Genomic DNA, 14,938 nt, shown 5'->3' with positions numbered 1-14,938 from the left:
AGCTTATGTTGCTAATCTTTGTCTAGTTTCTTAAAAGCTCAATTCACCTATTTTCAAATTTTATTATTTTCTACTATACGCATGTAACCCAACATATTTTCTGACTACTGTTTGGCTGAAGTATACAGGTTTTGATACATAATGCTTACGTTGTCATTTTTTTCCAAATAATTTTTTTAAGTGTTTATTTATTTTGAGAGAGAGAGAAATAGAACGTGCATGAGCACGAGTGGGGCAGGAGCAGGGATAAAGGTATAGAGAGAGTCCCAAGTAGGCTCCATGCTGTCAGCACAAAGGCCAATGCAGGGCTCGATCTCACAGATCCCAAGAGATCATGACCTGAGCCGAAATCAAGAGTTGGATACTCACCTAATTGAGCCACCCAGGTGCCCCTTCCCTTCTAAATAATTTCTAATTTATTTATTTCTCCCCAACATTTTATTATTAGTATTTCCAAACATACAGAGTTAAAAGAATTCTACAGTGACCACCCAGTAGTGGTAGATTCTACCATTAACATTTTTTCTTGCTTCATCACAGATCTATACATCCTTCCTCCATTAATCCACCTTACCTTTTTCACGCCTTTAAATAAATTATAGGCATTATAATTTGTTATTTCCTTAACCCATGAGTTATTTAAAAGTGTATTTCTTTTTTTTTTTTCTAAAGTTCACTTTGAGAGAGAGCGTGCATGAGTGGCAGAGGGGCTGGGCAGGGGGAGAATCCCAAGCAGGCAGAACATAGCAGTTTGATGCAGTCATGTCTTTAACATCTTTCTAACCCTTGTTAACACATTTTTTAAAGTTTATTTTGAGAGAGAGAGAGTGGGGGAGGGGCAGAGAAAGGGCGAGAGAGAGAATCCTAAGCAGGCTCTGCACTGTCAGCGGAGAGCCCTATGGGGGGCTTGATCTCATGACCCTGAGATCATGACCTGAGCCAAAAGCAAGAGTAGAAATCAAGTTGGTTGCTTAACTGACTGAGCCACCCAGGTGCCCCTAGGCTGTCTTTCTATTGCTTATGGCAACACTTTGAGGTCTACACTCCTACTGTCTTCCGTTGTGGTCTCAGAATGTAAAACGTAAGATTCGTGCCTGCTGGAATCTGTTGAGCCCTTATTTAGGCTTAATATATGCTCAAGTTACACGAATATTCCATGGGTATTTGAAAAGAATGTGTATTCTCTGTTAGGTACAAGTTTTGTATAAATGTCTAACAGTCTGTCAAATTCTTCATATTATTACTTATTTTGATTTACTTGGGCTATTAATTTCAGAGAAGTGTGACAGTCTCCCAAGATCATTGTGGACCTGTCAATTTCTTATATTTCTAATAATGTTTGCTTTATATATTCCAGGCATGAGTATAAAACTTCATAACAGTAATATAATAATAGAGCATGTTTTTCTCAGTATAAAATGTTTTTCTCTTATTTAATATTTTTGGCTTGAGTTCTGTTTTGCCAGATATTAACTGCCAAACCTGCATTCTTTTTGCTTTGATTATATAGTTTTAGCTGTGGTTTTTATAAATAATTCATAGATTGATTTTTAAAAATCTATTTTGATAGGGAAATTTACCTCAATTTGTTTTTATTGTAGTTTTTCATTTGTTTCTACTTACTGTTTCCATCCTCTGTTCCCTGTTTTTCAAGCTTTCGTTGTTTCTTTCCTTTTGTTGGAATCATGGCATTTTTATTGTTCAATTTCTTGCTCTCTAGTGCAAACTTGTTATTTGCACACCATTTTCACAGTTTTATAATATCTGCATACCACCTGAATTGTACTGTTTTGTACATAATTACTCACCTAAACAACTATATCAATTTATTTTCAATTAAGATTTTTATATTATTACTATGAAAGAAAAACCAGTACCATTTGTTGTAAGTAGAAATCAAAATAAATAGAAGTACAATAAATACCAAATGATGTGACTACATTTTAGCCAGTTTTTCTTGCCTGCCTGGAGACTCTTCTCTTTTTGTTAAAAAAAGAAAAAGGGGCATCTGGGTGGCTCAGTCAGTTAAGCGTCAAACTCTTGGTATCAGCACAGGTCATGATCTCACGGTTCATAAGATCAAGCCCTGGGTCAGGCTGTGGCTGGCAGCGTTGAGCCTGCTTGGGATTTCCTTTCTGCCCTCCACACTCACTCTCTCTCAAAAAACAAAACAAAACAAAACAAAAAACTTAGAAAAAAAATGGGGCACCTGGGTGGCTCAGTCAGTTAGGCTCCAACTCTTAATTTTGGCTCAGGTCACAATCTCATGGTTCGAGTTAGAGCCCCAGTCAGGCTCTGTGCTGACAGTGCGGAGCCTGCTTGGGATTCTCTCTCTCCCTCTCTCTGCCCCTCCCTGTCTCTCTCCCTCTCTCTCTCTCTCTCTCAAAATAAACTTAAAAAAATGTGTTAACAAGAGTTAGAAAGATGTTAAAGACATGACTGCATCAAACTGGTATGTTCTCTTTAACTTAATCAGAATGATTAGTTGAATCATATTTTTTAAAAGTCCCATGTAAGTGTACCACCTAAAGTCTCCTTCTTGAGGTACTTCAAGTATGTGACCTAGGGGTTTGGAAGTTACACATTCTGTGCTTGGAGTGGTAACCCTTAGCATTTGAACATACATATTTATACTTTACTCTTCTTCTTAAGTCTAGTTAATAGCTGTATCTTCTTGTCTTTATTAAAGCAAAGCTTTCACTTACCTCTTCTTTTCCTCTTCTATGTCCCATGGTGAAATCATTCCTTATATGTTTCCTTTCTACAAATGAGAGAAGTGAAGCTTTAGAGAATTTAACTTATTTGAGTGCCAGAGTTGGGAGCTGAACCTAGGCAGTCTGCCTTCAGAACCTGTCTGTGCTCCTTCCATGAGACTACACTGCCTAATTTGGGATTTTAGTTACAGATTATGATTTAATTTTAAAAAGCATATTATGTAGCTTAAATATACATTTTATTGTTCCTCCCACATACTATCTCTTTCATTTTACTTGGCTAAAATATACTCTTGAGCAACTCTTTTAGAAAGACCAGTTATGTTCTTTCTGTCACATTTGAATGCAAGGTTGGCTAGGTTATAGAATCTTAGATTCACATTGATTAGTTTTTAGGAATCTGAAGACATTGTACCCTTCCCAACTGGTATTTACTGTTATTAATCAAAGAGATGTCTGATGCCATCCCTTATCCTTCAGAATTTTCTACCTTTTATTCCTTTCCAATTTTCCTCATCCAGACACCTGGAAGGGCCTCTTCCCCCTGTTTTTAAATTGAGTAATCATATTAAATATACAAATATTAAGCATATAGTTTGATGAACATTTACATATATAAACTCCTGGAACCACCACCACCCAGATAGCACATTTACAACATTCCAGAAATTTCCCTCGTGCCCCCTTCCCAATCAAATAAAGCAAGCCACCCCTAGAAGGAGCCACGATTCTGACTTTTATCACGAGAGAAAAGTTTTGCCTGTTCTTGAACCTTATATAAATGATTTCATACAGTATATAAGATTTTGTGCCTGGTGGGAGCCATGTTTTAATGTTCTTTCCAAACAGAAACTTGAGGAGAAGCTAGAGTTCTGGATGGAGAAATTTGATAAGGACACAGAAATGAAAGAGAATGAACTAAATGCTCTCAAATCTGCTAAGGCCAGTGACTTAGCACACCTTCAAGACCTTGCAAAAATGGTAAGGAAACAGTCTCGATAGTGTAAGACTGAGCACCAAGGAGTGGGTGGTGGCTGAGCTATAGTAGGTGGGTACTGCTGTTTCTGGTGACAAAGTGGAGGTGTGCCTGTAATTCACTGAGAGGCTATCCTGTGATGATGATGGTAACAACATCGATGATGGGGACAGTGATGGCAGCAGCTAACACTTACATGGTGCTTGCTCTGTCCCAGGCACTTTACTAGTATTTCACATTTATAACCTATTTAATGCTCACAACAACCTCTTGAGATAGATACTAATTTATCATTTCTATTTTATGGTCTCTGAAGATAATCTGTAAATTATGATTTTTAAAAAAGCTCTGATTATGGTTTCATCATTGAATAAATGTAAAATTTCCCAAATTTCTCTTTTAAAAGGTGGCTGCTGCTATTTGTATGCGTACATTCTAGGAGCTAAAAAAACTACATTATTTTGAGGTCACTAATCACACATCAAGTTAGTATTTCATTTTTATGCAAGACTATGCAAATTTGAATTATTCAAACTGAAAAAATGGGGGGGGGACAATTATAAAGTTAATATACGAGTATTTACCATTTAGGAATCCAGTAAACTTTTTTTTCTTTGGTTTATCTTTAGATTTGGCAAGCTTTATGTTCAAATTTTATATTAAAAGTGCAGGGCTGGCTGGGCCACACCTTGCCAAGACAGTCTTATAACCTACGATTAATGTCTACTTTTATAGATAAGGGAGTTTGAACAGGTCATCATTGAAGATCGGATAGAAAAGGAGAAGACCAGGAAGAAGATAGAACAGGATCACTTGGAACTCAAGAGCGTCTTACAGGTAGAAAGCCAGAACTGACAGATTCCTTTTCTTTATTTTTAGTCCTTGAGAACTTTAGATTCTGTGGCTTAAGCTCTGGGTCCTGCACCGCAGGGAAGCATTGCTGTAGGTACAGCAGGCATGGCCACTTCCATGTTTCAGACAGACACCGTTCTTCAGACAGAAGTAACTTTAGGAAAAAACAACTCCCTTCTGCAGAAAGGATGCAGCTTATCAGGCAAGCTATAATTTGTACTCACTCCCCCTTTCTCTTCTAGCTCCAGGCCTGGTGGCGAGGCACTATGGTACGGAGGGAACTTGGTGGTTTCAAAATGCCTAAGAAGGACAAAGATGATATCAAGGATTCCAAAGGCAAAGGCAAAGACAAGAACAAGCGGAGAGGCAAGAAAAAGTGACATTCTCTTGCCTTTTCCTCTGGTATTCTGGAGCTGGGAAGGTGGACTTGAAAACATTTTACCAGCGCAGAGAACTCATCTACAGGTTGTTTCTTATTTGGACATTTCCAGGTGCTGCCTGGTGTTTTCACTTTGCCTTTGTATTAGTTTGCAAACCCTGAATTAGGACTATATTGTTGACTTAGGGCTTCTTTTGAGAAACTTTTGGTGGGAAGTATTTCTAGGAGGCTTATGAAGATTCTTTTTGCTCTTTCTTACTAGAAAAAAGTCAAGGGCTTAGTTATTGTGATGCATTAAAACTTCAGTAATTTCTGTAATGTTCCTGATTCTATCATTTGTCTACAGTGAAAAAACTCTTTATGAGCAGAAGTGTTCAGTCAGAATTCCAAGACGATGCTTATAAAGTGTCTAGCATAATATAGACACAGTGAAGTTCCACAGGTTGGTTCCTTTCTGCCTTTTAGATTTGTTATCACTTTAGTGTTTTTGTTGGGGTGGCGGCGGCATAGAATATGTATCTTACTATAAGCTGCTTCAGCTCCTTTTCTGGGAAATAGGTAGGGATATAAATTATAAATTAAAAAGATAAATAATGAATTAGAATAAACAGATACGAGATGTTAGGGTGTACAACCCACACAGAGTAAAGGTGGGGGACACAGGCCTGCTGGAAGACTAGCTTGGAGAGATTTTCGATCATGAGACACCAGGGTCTATGCCTGCTTTGCTTCCTCAACAATTTTCACCTTGCAGGATATTAAGACTAAAACAGTAAGGATAATCCAAACAGAATGTCTTGGGGTGCTAAAGCTTTCCCTACAGCATAGTTGGTAATTTATGAGAGAAAAGTGTCCAAATATCACATGTATTTCATGAATTAAGCCTTATATGTGATTCCAAATATAGGGAAATACTGATATCTGTACTTCCTTAGAGTAAAACAAACAAACAAACAAACAAATCTCAAGGGCCTGTTATGAGGACCCAGTTTCTACTGATGTTCCTTCGGGGAATTAAATACCCTTTCATTTTAGCCAAGGAAATCATGCTTTAGGTATGAACATTTTCAAATCAGCCTTTATTTCACGCTATTGAAGTGTTGGCTTTTATTTTAATGTCAACGTGTAAGGTGGCATACAGGCAATTTAAAATAACATACATGATATTGACATATTTATACTTAGAACTTATGCATTATATTTACAGACACACAAATATAGGACAATGTTTTACAAAATCTTTCACTAATTACATGTTTACAACATTTTCAGAAATAAAATGAAATCTGCTGTAAACCATTTCACTGCAATACTTATATAAAAAGGGTTCTAAATATCCATGTTTTCCTTCATTTATATAACCATTTTAAGCGCTTAGTTGTTAAAAATTCATCATACTCGTCAGCACAGTCACACATCATTAGTCACTGCTGAGCTGTAGCAAGTAAGAGAAATCAGACTCCTTGATTAGCTGTTAAGGCTGTATTTTAAAAAGCTATTAAAGAAAGTGACCTGCTAAGAAGCCCCCTACTCTGTTCTAGCTAAATACAAAGGCCCCTCCGCCCATAAGTTATTTATTTCCAGAGACCTGGCTGACTTACGATGTCCGTAGCTGGCAGGGGCCCTGCTGGGTGGGCACTTTAGCCTTTTCTCTGTTCACACTTCAAGCACTGGGCTGGTCACCGCTTCAGCAGGAAGCTCACAAATGGTCAGGTGGAACTGTTACAACATCGTCTTCATCTTACACTGCAGTCTAGCAAGGCTAAATGTGAAATTTTCTTTCCAGTTTTTTTTAAGTACATGCAAAACACTGAATACAAAAATTTTTCAACAAAACCATCATGAAATGTTTCTGCATCTTGACAAAGGAGAGAAATTCAATATGCTTGATATTTTTCTTTCATTATCAACCAAAACTGTACACAATTTTTTTCTAGCAATTCAAATATAAATTTGAATTAGTTTGATAAGAATACATTAATAAGGTTTCACGTTATGTGTGAAATGTGAAATAAGTGGAAATTTCCATTTATTCATATGGGATAATTAGTTGCAAATGTCCCAAATGTTGTATTATGTATGTCTTCTGGGGTTATTCTTGCATAGTAGGTGACAAAACAGTCCTGTTCTTTGCTGAGTTTCAAATGACTTCTATTATTCAGAGATTGTACTGAGGTTTAATGTTGACTAGAAGGAGAAATACCTATAGTTTAAAAATGCACACAAATTCTAAACAAGTCCCAATTGGTGGGTATGTTTGGAACTGTAAATATAATGGGGTCTGGCTCTAAACACTTAAAAGACATTTTACTTTTGTTCTGTAAGAACAGTGAAGGACTGGGTTTTGAGCTCAGATGCTTTATGTTCTTTAATATTAAACTTGGACAAAGTGGTAATGTTCTGCTGAATTTGTTTCCCTGTGAGAACAGGGAGAAAACATTATTTTGACCAGATACTCCATGATTTTACTTTTAGATGCTGCATCACGTGATAGAGAACATTTTGCTCAAATGCATGCATTGGTAAAGTAAATCCAGAACAATTCACAACCCTGGATAACTAGTATCTTCACTAAGTCTATTTACCTGGTTTATAAAGGCAGTGAATACCAAAAGATATGCTGACAACTAAAAGGGGTTCAAAATACAGGGTAAGAAAGACCCTAGTGGCTTAAACCTGAACAAAGGCTCCCAGCTTTGTTACATGAGATCTTGGGCCCTTTCACTTGGCCCATGATTGAGTAAAGAAGGCACGAGCGGTAGAGTTAGATGAACTAGATACACAGCACGCTGCTTTAAGATGCCACAAGTGGCTTGATTCAGCCACGGAAACTGGCTTGATTCAGCCACGAAACCAGCTGTTACCTGAAAGAAATTAAGAAACTTGGTTTTTCCTTTATTTCCTTTGCTTTGTTTTCATAATCTTCCATCAGTCAGGGAGCCGGAAGTGTATTCTGCTGTGGGTGGAAGGTGTGTGCAGGTCCAGGTATCCCGGGAGCAGCATGGGGGGAAGAGGATGGGAGGGCTCAATGCAAATGGTGAGTAGTGCCTGTTACCAGCCTAAGGATTTGGAATCTGTGTGGAGAGTGCTGTTTATAAAGTGTGGAGAATAGCAGGATGTCACACAGAACCAAGCTTTAAGTGGTGGTGGCCAGCCTGCGTAGGGGGGTGGCCTATGACTCTGGCCTTATATACAACTTAACTCTCTGAAATGGTTTTACTACATAAAAATCTAGGCCTTCTACATTATATTTGTTCTGCCTGGACATAAGTATTTTGTCCAAAAAACCCAGTTCTGTTATTTTTGTCTTGCCTTGCACAGACAGTCCAAATAATCTTAATATATAGCTTTTGATTTTAAATGTGGCTGACAGAGTGGAGTCATTACTCCCCACATCATACAAATATCTACCTTGAGACAGTGGTCTCTACCACATCTGTTGAAAATGCAGATACCCAGGCCTCGCTTTAGACCTACCAAATGAGACTCTGCATTTTAACAAATGCTCCAGGAGATTCTAATGAACAACCAGTTTTGGAAACCAGAGGACTCCAGAAACAGGAAACAGGTAAAGATAATAGCATGTCTGTGCTTTCAGGGGAGCTAAATAGCCTTTTGAGATTTCTTTCTGGTATGTGAGACAAGCCTACTCTCTAGGAAAAGCACAGCCAGTTTAGGCTTCAGTGTTGCGTTCTCAGTAATGACAGAATTAAGTTTCATTTGTGAAAACCAACCGTGTCTTCCTAAACAGTTCAATGGAAACGGATATAACCTCCCCTAAAATGGAGGCATGAAGCAAAATATTCCTGTTAGGAATCATGGAAACAGTCCTTTTTAAGAACACTTAAGAGCTTTGTTTAAGCAGACGGCTGGCAGCAGCAATCGCGTCCTGCTCCGGTTTGGCCAGGCCAACGCCCAGGTGCTGGGGGTCCTTACACAGCAGATGACGGGTGCTGCTGCTTGGGGGGGGCAAGTGCCAGGAGAGCCTGGACCGTCACCGCAACCTGGCTCAAACCTTTCTCTTCTAAAATGTGGAGAGGCAAACATAATTGCTCCTGAAATGGAACGACGTAACATAAAAACAAACAAAAGAGAAAACAGGATGAACATCAACAAACTAAAAAGAAAAAATAAGCATCTCTTCTCTCCCTCATAATAGTCAACTGAGATATGAAGAGTCAGTCTGGGAAACTGGCCTCTGTTAACAGGAGTTACACAGAGATGGTACCTGACACCATCACTTTATTAAAACAACTAAAAGTACAAACGGACCATTTTGAAAACTGGAATAAGGACAAGTTACATACACTTCTACATACAACAGAGGATAACAAAATACTATGGAGTAAAAGCAACATCCTTCATTCCTGATACATAAAAGATCAATGCAGATCAGTAAAATGAGGTGGAGAAAATGGAAAAGCAGTTCCAAGTTACCAGATGGCTCAGGCCTGACAGATAGGACACTGTAGGAGAAAGTGCTCTGGAAATCATACACCAAAGGAACGCAAGATAGTTTCCTGCCAGAAGCCAGACTGCTTGCAGGAAGGATGCCCACCAGCTTGTTATAGAAGAAATGGAAGTATTTCATATCCTGGTATTTAATGGATTAAATTATGCTGGAGATCTATGATGTGAGTTTAGTCAGTAATACCTCAATCACCATATATTTGAAAAGTGTTTACATGTTTGCTTAAGGAAGTTAAAAACTTCTACTGTGTTTGCCTCAGTAACATTTGGTTAAGCCTTTCTTGAGAGAGAAAAAGGCAGGGTTTAAGGATAACACTTATCATTGGTGTTTCTTTTAAGATTAAATATTCAGAAAAACAGACACTGCTCTCACAAAGGACAGAAGGTAGAATTCTGGTCCCACTAAAAAGGAGACTACACATATTTATTAAAAAAGATAACTGGACTTTTCAATGGCACTTACTGTATTATTAGGAAGTTTCACAAAATTAGTTGCGATAAAAAATATAACATTTATTTTGAACAGTTATTGGTACTTGCGCTTAAAACTTTAATACTTATCCTGAAAAAACAAGGTAACTGCAATCTTTTGACCTTATAAAACTACCAACTCTGTATAAATACTTTGAGTACCACTGCCAATACAGATGAACTATTCTAAAATGAACCTGCAGGGTGTTTTGCTCTTGGGGAAGCATAGTTTCTCTGAGGCCAATTCCCTGATCCCTTCTCCATAGTGCCCCACACTGCTGCCTGCGGTGTAGACATTCCCTCAGAGGCTTATGCTTTCCAGATGCGCATTTACCTGCCAGCCAGCTTGGAGGGAACGCTGTGTGCTCTGAAGAGAATGTACAACTACCCCCCTGCAAGACCACGTGTTTTATCTTCTAAAGGGACAAAACTCCACAAAACCGAATGGTCTTTGACTCCGAGACATCTTAAAAATAGAACAAAGCAAGCCTTCCAAACTCTGGAAGTCACCACTACTATATAAAACTGGTTTTCAACACAGTGGTCAGGTCAATATTTCAGCATTAATAGTAAACAGTTTTTTAATGTGTTAAAGAACTGTCCCATTTAATATGTAAGAAAACCAAAGCAATCACACCCTCAGGCTGACTTCTACAACAAGGTGTTTGTTATGTTTCCTGCAATTCCCCTTCATATTTGAGTTCAGTAGATTCCTGAATGTTCAGAAACCCTATTTATGAGAACTAGAATCTGAATGCAATCATGAAGTAGTTTCAAGCATTAAGGCCAGCAGCTTACATATTTAGGACATCCTGAAGACGATAAAACTCACTGCCTTGGGTACAGAGCAGAGACCGCTGCCTGATACTTTACCTGTTCTTACTGTTCAGATACAACCTCCTGAACAGCCTAATTCAGTACAAGTTCACCTATTAAGATGATTCAAGTATACTGTAAATTACATACATTTCTATTTTAAATTATAAATAGGGTTCTAGAGGTGAAGCTAGTTCATTGATAACAAACACAGTAAATCTGGACAGGTGCCTACTCCTGAAAGGTCAGCTCCAGACCATCTGCTTGCTTGTTGTGGACTATTTTAAATGTACACACTGGGCTCAGAATAGCGATCTAAGGAACCTACCTGATTTTTGGACTGCACATTCTGATCAAATTAAAATTACTAAGACTAAATGGTCAGTGCTTCCAGATGTGCAGACAGCAAATGGTTACATGGACCTGTGCCTCACAATACAGGATACCGCAGGATTTTCGGGCACAGCTCAATGCAGAGATCTTAGTGACCAGCTGCCTCCTCAACTGGAGAGGGTGCAACTATTTTCTTTATGAGCCGTTGTTGAAGACGTTGGAAAAATGGCCACTTCGGAATTTTATTACGTCATATTATATCCTAAGTCTTATTCTAAGAGCAGGTGCAGGATTGTATCAGAGGCACCTCAGCACTTGTGATAAGAGGAAAAAGGACACAGGCCAGGAAAATGACAAATCACCAGAAGAAAAAACGCTGGTGTTTTGCTCTGTTAGCAATCATCAATGCTTACTAATGTGATGGACTGTTCATCTGGACATAGGGGGACAGGATTTATCTGCTTTACTGGTTGGCTGAAAAACCAAAAAAAAAAAACCAGAAAAAAAAAACCACGTATGTAAATACTTGGTAACAAGAAACAAACCTCCTTTACCAAACACAGGAATGAGGTGGAAAATCACTGGAGTGCAATCTTTCAGCTAGAGGGGGAAGATCCCGTAATAAAGCAGACAGAGAGTTAACATTAAAGTACAATAAAATGCCACAAAACCCAAAAGCTGGATAGACAGAGAGACAAAACTGGATTCTTCTGAATGTGCCCCAAGAGAAAGTAGTGTTTCAACAGTTCTTTTAACGCTGAGGTTTAGCTGAAGGATGTCAGAAGGGGAACAAAGATTGTCCTGTCCAAAGTGTGAGCAGGAAAGGAAAACAGAAAAACAAAGTCAGTGGTTCAGAAATACAGATTTCAGTATAGAATTCAATATGATCATCTCAGTCATACTCACAGAAACACATCCTAGTAACATTTTTTATTTTGAAGAATGAAAATAAAATGCTAAAAAACAAAACCACAAACACCCCTCTTTGTGCTGAGTTTGCTTTCACTACTAAACAGCAGAATAAAACTGGCTTGTTGGTGACCAGTACGAACACTCAGGAAACTGAACAGAACTGGGTGATGTGAGGCCTACAAATGGTGAGTGAGGTCTATGCCAGGCAACATCTATCCAGACTCATTTTTCCCTATTAACAAAAAAAGAATGGGCCAGAAAGCAGGACCAAACCTGCACGTGGGCTGAGGAGAGGTAAGTGTTCAGAGAAAGCCAGGTAAATCGAGGAGGGTCAAAGAATAAGGAGAGCCTAATAATCAGGGAAACTTACTACCTGGAAGCCAGGTGTACTGACTGATTTGGTATTCCTCTCAAAATCACATCAATATTCCTTTCATCTTCACCAAGTCCAAGTTACTAGTATGTAAAAAATGAATCTAGAGTGGTAAGGGGCCAGACCCTCCAGCTCATAGGTGAAGAAATTAAGTAAATAAAAACACAATTGGACTGGAGAACAGGAAAATATTCTTTAACACATAACATATAGTAATTCTAGGACATAAGATACTGGACTCAAATAGACATTTTTATCACCCGTTATAGTTTTCTGAATGTAACATACTTAATAAAAGTATAATAATAAAGAGAATACCCATATGCCCAGCCTTATCAGAGGTTTTCAAGAGTCACCTTATTCTTTAGAGTTTCATTCACAACTCATAAACACTTCAAAAGTTATATTGAGAAGGGAAATTGTTCACCTTTATACATATTCTCTGGACATAAAATCTGGCAAATATTTGCAATATTGAGTTTTATGTTATACATTTTCAAAAGTGACATTACAAGTCAAACAGACGTGGGGGTATTTAGGTAAAGATCAGAATGCCCAGACATAGGGGAGGACAAAGGAAGAGGAAGAGGTACAGGTTTCTTCTTTCCTCCTGGGGCAGAGGGACCTGAGGTTAGTTTGAACCTATGAGTTTCTGTATTTATTCATTTTCCTTCACTCTGTTTTAAGCAAATGACTAATTTTTTAACAGAAGCAGCATCGTAACAGGAACCCATCTCAAAGTGGTAGTGATGGTGGTCGACACTGGGGTGGAAGGCAGAAGCAGAGAGGAAGAGTTGGCCTCCGGGATTGTCCACTTCCTCTTTCGGGTGGGGAGACTGAGAGGGAGGAAGGATGTGTCAAGAACCTCAGTCTAACCACCCTGGAAAAATACCTAGTCTTTTAAATTTGTATTTTTTCTGTCTCCTGCCTTCAAACAGCATAGCAGGAACAGGGACAGGCTGGCCCACAATAAATACTGTTACCCATTGGTTGGCAAATGCTGAATTAAATGTACACTTTAAGGCAGACTATATTTTGCTGACTGTTGGCAGGTACATTCTGAAAGAATCTGAGCGTATGACTTGAAATCTGAGACACAGGGTGGTTCTCTAAAGCCCAGAGGACAGGTACAATGACTGTAAAAGTGCTAAACAGCACCTTTAACAGGTCTGATGTAGGCCAAGTCTCGAACCTGTCTTGCTGTTTGGGGATGTTTCCAGTGCTCTTCTCTCTGGGTATGCAGTGCCTCTTTTCAGTTACTCTTATCCTCTCTCGGGTTCCCATTCCCTGCACTAACCCACACCACATTCTTTTATTCTAAGACATGTGCTATGGCATTGGGGCAGGTCCTGGGCATGCTTGTGTAATGTGATGATTAGGTAGGAACATCTTCAACAGACAGAAGAAAGCACTGACCGTTACTGTGTGTATACGAATATTAGGACCTGCTTATTAATATGGAGAAAATGCACACTATTTGCTTAGAAACCTTATTGATGCTCTCTTACTATGTTTAAAAATGGTTTGTTCTAAAAGAGATGATGAGTCTAGAAAACAATATGATACAAAAATGAAAAATCTGCTTTCATTTGTCCACAGGAACAAAAACAGGTTCTTGCTAACTACCAAAAATGTAAACTTCGGTTCTTTTTGTAACTCGGGTTTGAAAAAAAAAAAAAGCCACAAAAGAAAACAGTGAAAAATAACTAGTAGAATTACAATCTATTTAATCAAAGGGGAAAAACAATCATGGGAACTGACTCCAGCTAATGCTCTACGGCGCTGGACTCTTTCTCTTCCACTCTGCAACACGTACAAGAGCTGAGGGAGAAGGCCGCCCACTGGACAAGTGGTGCTGTGACTGCCTCAACTCAAGGTAACTAAGAGAGAGGAATGGCGGCCATGTAAAGAGAGAGCCACTGTGATGAAAGCTGTTAGGACAAAGGGCTTAAGTTCAAGAGAAACACTGGAGTTGAGTCAGGGGCTAATCCTGGGGTTCTGACAGCTTATTAAGAAAGTGATAGAAAAAAGTCATGTTTTTCTTCTTGAAGGTTGGATACCAGATATGATGATAGGAACTATAAGGATTATGGTTAATAAAAAAAAAAATCAAATAGTACCAAGTTGTTATTTCTTTAAATGTATCTATGTCTCATGTCATTAAATATAGTAGTTTTTAAGAGTACCATGCTTAGTTGGTTTAACACAATTGTTTTAAAAGCATAACTGAATAACAAATGTATGAAGTTCATGTCTCTTAATTAATTACATCTATAGAGCTTAACTATTTGTACTATTTATTAAAGGGCAAGGAAACTGTAACTGAGGAACCTGGGGACAATAAATCTCAAGAGCAGGACAGATCCCTAGAAATAGCCTCTTGTGTGCTACATTCCAAAGTATTAGAGCTTAGTGGAAAAACCAGTGAAATCTGAATCAAGTCTGTCATTTAGCTAACAGCACTGTCCCTGTGTTTGTTAATTTGGATGACACACTATGTTTATATAGATGTTAACAGTACACGTAAAGTACACACAGTAACTCTCTGTGCTTTTTTGTAACATTTTTCTAAGTCTAAAATTATTTCAAAATAAACATTTTTAAAAAGTATTAAAGTAAGTGTTCAAAAACCTGAAACCAAC

At 38.3% G+C, this 14,938-nt stretch overlaps 2 protein-coding genes across 14 annotated transcripts in view; one reads left to right on the top strand and one right to left on the bottom strand.

The window, feature by feature from the left end:
• IQCG (IQ motif containing G) overlaps nucleotides 1–5,234 on the top strand; it is a 54,009-nt gene extending 48,775 nt beyond the window's left edge. For all 4 annotated transcript variants that reach the window (XM_058731063.1, XM_058731064.1, XM_058731061.1 and 1 more), the window contains 3 exons: nucleotides 3,564–3,695; nucleotides 4,426–4,527; nucleotides 4,785–5,234. In XM_058731063.1, the coding sequence (XP_058587046.1) occupies nucleotides 3,564–3,695; nucleotides 4,426–4,527; nucleotides 4,785–4,922 (372 nt within the window). In that variant the 3' untranslated portion in view covers nucleotides 4,923–5,234. The remainder of the gene's footprint in view (nucleotides 1–3,563; nucleotides 3,696–4,425; nucleotides 4,528–4,784) is intronic.
• The window catches only part of LRCH3 (leucine rich repeats and calponin homology domain containing 3), a 147,772-nt gene that overhangs the window by 20,606 nt on the left and 112,228 nt on the right, over nucleotides 1–14,938 (bottom strand). For 6 of the 10 annotated variants that reach the window (XM_058731042.1, XM_058731045.1, XM_058731044.1 and 3 more), the window contains one exon: nucleotides 9,147–11,812. In XM_058731042.1, coding sequence (XP_058587025.1) covers nucleotides 11,612–11,812 — 201 coding nt within the window. In that variant the 3' untranslated portion in view covers nucleotides 9,147–11,611. The other 4 variants (XM_058731046.1, XM_058731049.1, XR_009262123.1 and 1 more) reach the window with 3 other exon arrangements.

The sequence above is a fragment of the Neofelis nebulosa genome, chromosome 5 (assembly GCF_028018385.1).
Source record: "Neofelis nebulosa isolate mNeoNeb1 chromosome 5, mNeoNeb1.pri, whole genome shotgun sequence".
In the NCBI taxonomy this organism is placed as follows: Eukaryota; Metazoa; Chordata; class Mammalia; order Carnivora; family Felidae; genus Neofelis; species Neofelis nebulosa.
Note: the sequence above shows the minus strand (reverse complement) of the source record. Positions and strands in the feature narration are given on the sequence as shown.